This window comes from Pteropus alecto, unplaced genomic scaffold, assembly GCF_000325575.1.
Source record: "Pteropus alecto unplaced genomic scaffold, ASM32557v1 scaffold75, whole genome shotgun sequence".
Classification (NCBI taxonomy): domain Eukaryota; kingdom Metazoa; phylum Chordata; class Mammalia; order Chiroptera; family Pteropodidae; genus Pteropus; species Pteropus alecto.
Genome location: NW_006440638.1, coordinates 17,385,003 through 17,392,836, shown reverse-complemented (window position 1 = coordinate 17,392,836; position 7,834 = coordinate 17,385,003). Strand labels below are relative to the sequence as shown.

At 48.4% G+C, this 7,834-nt stretch overlaps 1 protein-coding gene across 3 annotated transcripts in view; it reads left to right on the top strand.

The window, feature by feature from the left end:
• Window positions 1-7,834, top strand: part of PTPRG (protein tyrosine phosphatase, receptor type G) — a 642,217-nt gene that overhangs the window by 563,022 nt on the left and 71,361 nt on the right. For 2 of the 3 annotated variants that reach the window (XM_015593756.2, XM_025050799.1), the window contains exon 13: window positions 3,695-3,827. In XM_015593756.2, coding sequence (XP_015449242.1) covers window positions 3,695-3,827 — 133 coding nt within the window. The remainder of the gene's footprint in view (window positions 1-3,694; window positions 3,828-7,834) is intronic. The other variant, XM_025050798.1, reaches the window with a different exon arrangement.

Below are 7,834 nucleotides of genomic sequence, written 5' to 3'. Positions count from 1 at the left end.
CATTCCTGGCAGTGGGATCAGCAGAACAAAGGCAGAGAGGTCAGGCTGTGGCCCAGCATGGTCACCGGCTGGATGGGTGTGGCTGGAACACAGAGGTGGGGAGTGACAGGACATGATGGGGTGGGTGAGAGGCCCCACTCAAGAAGGGCCTTGCTGTCCTTGAGGGCAGTGAGGAATCCCTCAGGAGAGTGGCACATCTCACATGGTTATGGAATGACATTTAGGCTCCAGGTACCATGAAGACAGAACAATAGTGTTAAATGGAAAATGAAATCAACTTTCTCATGCCCCACACGTGAGTGCAGCAGCGCTCATATTTTTTATGTAAAAAGACCCGGGCAAATCCAACTGCCTGCTATAATAAGTTTGAGATCAACCTGCCAACAGAATAGTTTCTTTAGGTCTGTCATTCATTCTGTGAGTTGTTGCAGACTTGAGCTCTCTTCCACAAAAACTACCATTTGGGGACTGTCCAGAGTGGGCTTTAACATGATGTTCACCCCCCTCCCCCGCCGCCCCGCCAAAATAAAATTCTCATGCAAGCACCAGGAAGTGTTAGAAAGGGAAATGACTTGGTTTCAAAACCTGAGTTTTAGCCCAGCCCTGCTCCAGGCTAGCTCTGACGTCATCAAGATGCTTACGCTCTGCAAACCTTCATCCCTTCTCTGACGGTGAGGAGTCCATGTCCACGGCTCACTGTCTCATCTGCTGGAGCCCTCTGAAAGTCTGATGAAAACTTTAACCTCTACTTGTCGGGGAGGGGGAGGGACGGACAGAATCACTAGCACGTGGGATTTCAGGGACAATGTTATGTGCCATTCACCCTCACAACGACACCATCTCTCCTAAGCCTCTCTAAAGCCCAGAAATTCTGGAGTGGCCACTGTGGACGGGTTTTAGGATGTAAGAAATACCATTAGGCTGCTGTTTCCAGAGACTGGATAGAGATATTAGTGTGAAGGAGGGTCTGTTTGGGACAAGAGTCCTTTTCAGTGGTTTAGCATGAGTAGGATGTTGATTTGCATTCTGCCTCCACGCCCACCTGCCTTCCTTGTAGTAGTCCAGGCAAGAATCCTTTCCTGTAAGGAGGGAGAGAAGTATGACACTGGGAATCCCTCCAGGACACAGAGGCCTCCCTGGATGGATACTGAGTTGTTGGACATGGTTGCCTGTAACACTCAACCTCCTGCCACATTTCCTGTTAGCAGGACCTCCAGGTTTTCGATAAACCCCCACCACCAACCAGATAACTGCCTGGCTGTGCTGCCCTCTGCTGGAGCCCTGCAAAATTATTCTCATTTGCAGCTGATTCTTGGCTGGTCCCTAGAGCTCTGCTATTAAAGCATTACGTAGAGGAAGTGAATGCATGCCTGATCCTTGTCTGCCTTGGCCTGCAGTCCTGGAGTAGCTTCCATTGCCCTTAGGATTAAAACCAGTTCTTACTTCAGCCTACAGAGAGCCCTGGCTGATGTGGCCTCTGACTCTCCAGCTCGGTGGCCCTCTCCTTGTTCTCATACTCCCACCACTTTAATGCTATGTCTGGAACACGTTTCTTCCCCTGCACTTGACCTGGCTCACTCTCCTTCGTCCTTCGGGTCTCACCCTAATGCCGGGAGCCTTCTCCAGAATCCCTGGGTTAAGACGGCGGTTCCATTTCCTTTGTGCTTTTCCCTGGCGTCACATTGTTTTATTCTAATTACTCATTGCTATGTCTGCTTCTGCCTCGTCACATGGTTCTTACCTCACCGGCATAGGGTCATTCCTGTCTAATGATCTGCTACATCCCCCTCCCCAAGCACCACGCCTGGCACACACTAGGGGCTTAGCAAATACAGGCAGACCTCGTTTTGTGTGATTTGCTTTACTGCGCTTCAGAGATGTTATTTTATACAAATCGAAGATGTTGTTCAGAGACGTTGTTTTATACGACTCGCTTTATTATAATACTAGTGCTTTATTGCAGTGGTCTGGGCCCAAACCTGCCAGAGCTCTGAGGTATGCCTGTATCTGCCTAACAAAAAATTATGGAGCAAGGGATCCAGAGAACCGTGTTGTCACCATTAGGAAGGCACTTTATAAACTGCGAAGCGCTCTGTTGTGGTTTTTAATCAGGGCGTGCCTCACCTCCCTGCCTCTGTCTTCTTACCTGTGAGCTGGGCATAAATCTGGCCCTGCCTATTTCACAGGGCCCAGCATGAAACGAAGGAGGTGATCAAGGTGAGCTAAGTTCAAGGGGACTTGGTGAAAGGGACTGTAACACACTTCCATTACAAAGGAGCCTTGCCTCTTTAAAAATCTGCTCCCAAGGCCAATTATTTCTTTCCTGCTCAGCCCACCTTCTCTCACTTGGAAACCCAGCCTGATTAGCCCTGCCTTCAGTCCATCCTGCGGAGGGACACTCAATGCTGGCTGCATGTTGGCCTCATTTTTGCAGAGCAGGAGGAATCCTTGCTGAGCACAAGTCTGCATGCCGCCTGCTTTGGATTTTTCAAAGAGCTTGCTTCTCCCTGCTGTCACAGTTAACCTTTGCCTTCTTGCCACCTGCCTCCCATGATTGCCTCTGTGCACCTGTGCTCGTCCCGGCCCCACCACACCTGAACTTTTATTTGGGCCACCTGGAGATTTCCAGCCATCTACCCCACGCTACAAGAGAGAACAGGTTCTCCCCAGAGGTTCTTGGGGATTTGTGAAGATACTCGGGGCCTGAGAGAAACAGAGGAAGGAGCTGCTCGGGTAAGAGGCATTGGTGAACCAGAGAGAATCTTTAGCCATTTCACAAGCTTTCCCTGTTAACCTCTAGACTGGCTGCTATTTCGAGGCAGACATGTGCTGGGAGCAGAATGAGGCATGGCTTCCTGTCTTCAGTTGTCTCAGAGCTTTTAGGAGGATGCGGGGGTGGGGGCGGGAAGGAGGGTAATAGAATCAAAGGAAAAGCTGTAGAAGCAAATTTGAAGAGAAACCGGATCTCTAGGTGTCTGGGTGGTGGGACCTGCTGGGCAGACCATCTGGGTGCTCCTGCTGGGACGTGCTGCTGCTCACACTGAGTGGCTGGCTGAGATTCCAGGGCGAGAGCGCCGTTGCCCTAACAAGTCCCACACTCATCTTTGGCCAGGTGACTGGGGACACCCACGTTTGGATGATCGTCCCACCGTGAGTATCTGTTAGGGAAAGGTGGTTTCCCAAAGCAGAATTGGAGTGCAGTTACTCGGGGAAAGGGGTGATGGCTGCTAAGTTGGCAAAGCAAATACATAACCATTGTTGTCACAGCCGGTTAGCTTAGTAAAACCCATCATGCCATTCCTCCCACCCTGGCACGAGCGAACCTGAGAGGCTCCTCTGCCCCTTTCCCGAGGCCAGTGGTGCCGTCTTCAGTCCTGAGCACGTTTCCTCGGTGTGTCCAAGGGCCACTGTGGGTCATCAGTGTTCTTGGATGTCTGTCTTCCACACAGCTCTCTTTAAAAACACCTTGAACTCTGGCGATTGTACAATGCAGCCTGCAGAAAGGCCCCCCTACTGGGCCGGGGCTCAGTAGGAAATGGTGCAGGTGGCAGATTGCTCCTCTTGTCACTGGGCGGCCAGAGCGGGAGCCCAGGTCTCCGAAAGCACCCAGACCGGAGCAGAACTCCGCGCCACATGCTGGCTTCCCCACCCGCACCAGCCTCTGTCCTCTAACTGGCACGGTTTCTCTTTGCAGCAGAAAAGAACACCTCTGGGATGATAAGCCGCCCTTCTCCAGGGAGGATGGAGTGGATCATCCCTCTGATTGTGGTATCAGCCTTGACCTTCGTGTGCCTCATCCTTCTCATCGCTGTGCTAGTTTACTGGAGGTAAGTAAGCTGGGTGACACCTAGGGGAGGATGTGACGGGTAGGGTCTGCTGGAAGTAGGCTGCCCTGGGAGGGGGCTGGCTCTTGGGGAGGGGAAGCTCATAGATCCTACATTCTGAAAGGCGAGGCAGCTGAGTGTTTTTAGTGTCACCACCTGGGAGACCCATTCATATCCGGAAGAAGCTAGTGGGTAGGGCCACTATTAAGGTCAAGACACTTATGATGAGCTGGGATTTAGTGACAAAGAACCTTGTACTTGAGGAATCAGGGAGATCCAGGTTCAAATCCCAGCCCTGCTGCTCGCCAGATTCAAATCCCATTTCCACTTCAAGCTTTAGTGTCTAAACCTGCAAAATGAGTTAATAAGTTTCATAGCATTTCCAGTTGTTGTTTTTTTTTGAGACTGTGCATCACTTTGTTCTATCCACATAAGAATTCCTCTTTACCTTAATTTTTTTCATAGTCTGTTGCTGAAAATTGGGTGATAGGAACACATTTACTATTTTAGCGGCATTTAACGCATGTGAGATAAAAATGGCTGATTATAAGCCATCTTTACATTATCACTGCCCTTGAAGTTCTGTGTTTTCTCAGTTACACACTCAGCCAGTTGAGCTGAATGAGATAGGCTGCCCCCTTGGTTGGCCTGGCTGCTTTCACCTCTCAGACAAAAGTAGGTGGCTTCTGCTCTTTATCTAACAAGTTTCATCAGCGATGAACAGGTGTCACAGTTGGCATCCCTCCCTCCTTTCCAGTTATGCAGTCCATTTTGAAGCCCTAATGTGTGCCAGACACTCTTCTAGGTGCTAGCGATACAAAAGTGAGCAAACTAGACAGAACTTCCTGCTCTCGTTGAGCTTGCATTTTAGTGAGGCGATAAACAAAGCTAGCAAGTAAAATATATATCACCAAAGATGGCGTTAAGTGTGTAATGGAGAAAACTAAATCTGGAAAGAGAGGAACATGCTGGGTCTCAGGGGTGAGTGTTCGGAGTGGTTAAGGAAAGCCTGACTGGTAAGCAGAGACCTAAAAGAGGTGGGAGTCACCTGGGCTCCATCTGGGACACGTTCCAGGCCGTGGAAACGGCACATGCAAAGGCAGGCGCTGAAGTGGGAACGTGCCTGGCATGTTCTAGGAGTAATAGCAAGTGGTCAGTGTGGCTGGAGCATATGAGTATGGGGGCGAGTGGTAGGAGAGGGTATCAGGATGGAATCAGGTTACATATAGCCTTGTGGGCCACTGTAAACACATTGCTTTTGAGATAAGTCGGGTCTGGTACACAAGACTTGTGGTCTGACTTTAGGATTACTTGGCTCTGCTCTGATGCACAGAGACTGAAGAGGAGCAGGGTCAGGTGGAGAGAGAGGCTGGGAGACTACCAAACAAGAAAAAAGTGATGGTGGCTTAGATGAGGGGAGCAGTGCAGGTGACAGGAATTAATTAGAGATCAACAGAATCTGCTGACAGATTGGCTGTGTGTCCTTGGGTCTTCTCTCAACTGGATAGAGCAAGGGAATAAAGAAAGGGTCCTTAGGGTCCTTTCAGGCTTTCCCAGGTGTTTGCCAGTAACCGTAGCACTGCTAGTACTACAGACCCGCCAGATCATTAATTGCATTGTGTTTTGGGGTAAACCTAGGAACGAACATTAGATTCACCTCCGTGTCATACGTTCCCCAGAACAAAGTGGTTTGCAAACACATAGTTGTCTGGAGCCCATTGGTAAAGTCGAGGCTGCCTAATATGGGTTCGACTGAGCACGTGGAAGTAATGGAAGTTCTGCATGAACATCTCTTGGCTCTGCTCAGTGCTGCATGGTTTTAGTCTCAGTCTCTCCACACAGGAACAGAGAAGGCCCACAAGCTGCCCCTGGCTGGGTGACGCTAGCTTAGTAGCCTCAACGTTAAAAAGTTTCTTTTCCAAGCAGTTCTAGCATAAACCTCAGGATTGTTTCTGATTGACCCACCTTGGTCCTCTGCCCACCCCAGAATAGATGGCTGTGGCCGAGCAGACATGGAGACCAGGCTGTGGCCAAAACATGCATGTTGACTGCAAGCTGCCTGGAGGAAGGAGCTGTGAAATGTACTAAAGAGAGCTTTAAGGTCCTTCCACTCAAGATGCATTTTCTCTTAGAAAATGACAACTGTTTATACTTGTGAAAAACTGTGAGCCTGAATAGAAAAATCTGTGTTGAATAACAGCAATGTTTCATGTTTAAAATATATCTTATAGCTATACATATAAAATATTTTATACAAGTAAAATGTATTTTATATCTATACACATATATGTGTATGTATATCTGTTTAAAGCTTGGTATAAAGTAACCAGAGCTTAAAATATCATCCAGCAGACTTGGCCTATGAGCTTTTGCCGAACTCCTAACACCAGTACTCAAAAGTGAGTATGAAGGAGAAAATTCTTACAGAGCAAGAAAAGCAAAACTGAATCAGTGTTAGGATGGATGAGTTGGCTAAGCATGAGAACAGCCTAGAGGGAACAAGAACCTTTTATCTGTCCAGCTTTTTTTCGTATTACTAATGCGAAAGAAGCATTGGCTAGCTCACACAGAAAATTGGTAAATGCGGAAGAGATGTGTGCTTCCCTTTGGCGATGCAGTTTTGAAGCTAGGACAGCAGCGCATCTCTTCGCCTTTTGAGGCACAGTGCGAGCAGATGAGTGGCAAACAGACTTGACATAAGTAGAGCATTGAGGCAGATCAAAACCTTCTGGATCGTTTCCTCAGTTGGCAGGCCTGGCACCCGGGGGTTGAAACCAGCTCGCTGCAGTGGCAGTTTCTACAACCAAGGACTGACCCTTTGCAGCTATTGTTCTGGTTTCTGAATGTGTTCACTTAGAGTTGTTGACACCACAATTTCATGGGTTCATGAAATAGAAAATGACACCTGATGTCTCTGAATTCTGTTTCTTCGCTAGTCTCCCACCGTACGATGGTGTTAGTGCTTGCTAATATTCACTGAGTTATTTTTTTAGTACCAGGCACAATGCCAAGCACTTGGGTGGCACCATCTCATGTGATTCTCACAACAGATCTTTATGGCAGGGACTCTTACTACCCCATTTTAAAAGTAAGGGACCAGAAGCTCATGGAGGTCCAGGGACTTGCCCAGGTTTCTGCGGGAAGCGGTACACCCAGGTTTTGAACACAGGACATCTTCACTCTAGAACAGGGGTCCCCAACGCCCAGGCCATGGACCGGTACTGGTCTATGGCCTGTTAGGAACCAGGCCACACAGTAGGAGGTGAGTAGCAGGCGAGCAAAGCTTCATTTTTTTTTTGGCCACACAGCAGGAGGTGAGTAGCAGGCAAGCAAGCAAAGCTTCATTTTTTTTTGCAGCCGCTACCCAGCGCTAGCATCACCGCCTCAGATCATCAGGCATTAGATTCCCATAGGAGCACCAGTCTCTGGTGCCAAAAAGTTTGAGGCCACTGTTCTAGTACACATAAGCGTACTTAACCATTAGGACATGGGCCCCTGTGAAGACTGAGCGTGACTGATGTTCAGCTAAGTCAGATGAAGTAGGGATTAATGGGCCCATGGCCCTTACATATTCACCTGCTTTCTTTGACCAGAGAAGGGAAAGGGAACTAAGATTTGTTGAATGCCAACTGTGGGCTAAGCAGTGTTCAATATTCTCATCTTCTGTGTTGGTCAGAACCGTTTCTTTTGCAGTTGACAAAAATCTATTTCAAAGTGCTTTTGCATCAGAAAAAAAAAGTTGATTCATGGAATTGAGAAGTTCAGGAGTCTCAGGCCCAGCTAGATTCTGCAGGTGGAACAAGGGCAGTAGGACTCAAATGAGCGTCTGTTTTCTCACTTTCAGTCTCTGGGATCTGCTCTCTCTGGTCTTTTCTCTCAGGCAGGCCCTGTCACTGTTCCCACATGGTGCCCTCAGGCCCATGTTGGATTTACATACCCCCATCTCAGTGCAAAGGGAATTTTTCTCTAATAGTTTCAGTTAATTCCAATCAGTGTTTCTTAAATTACTG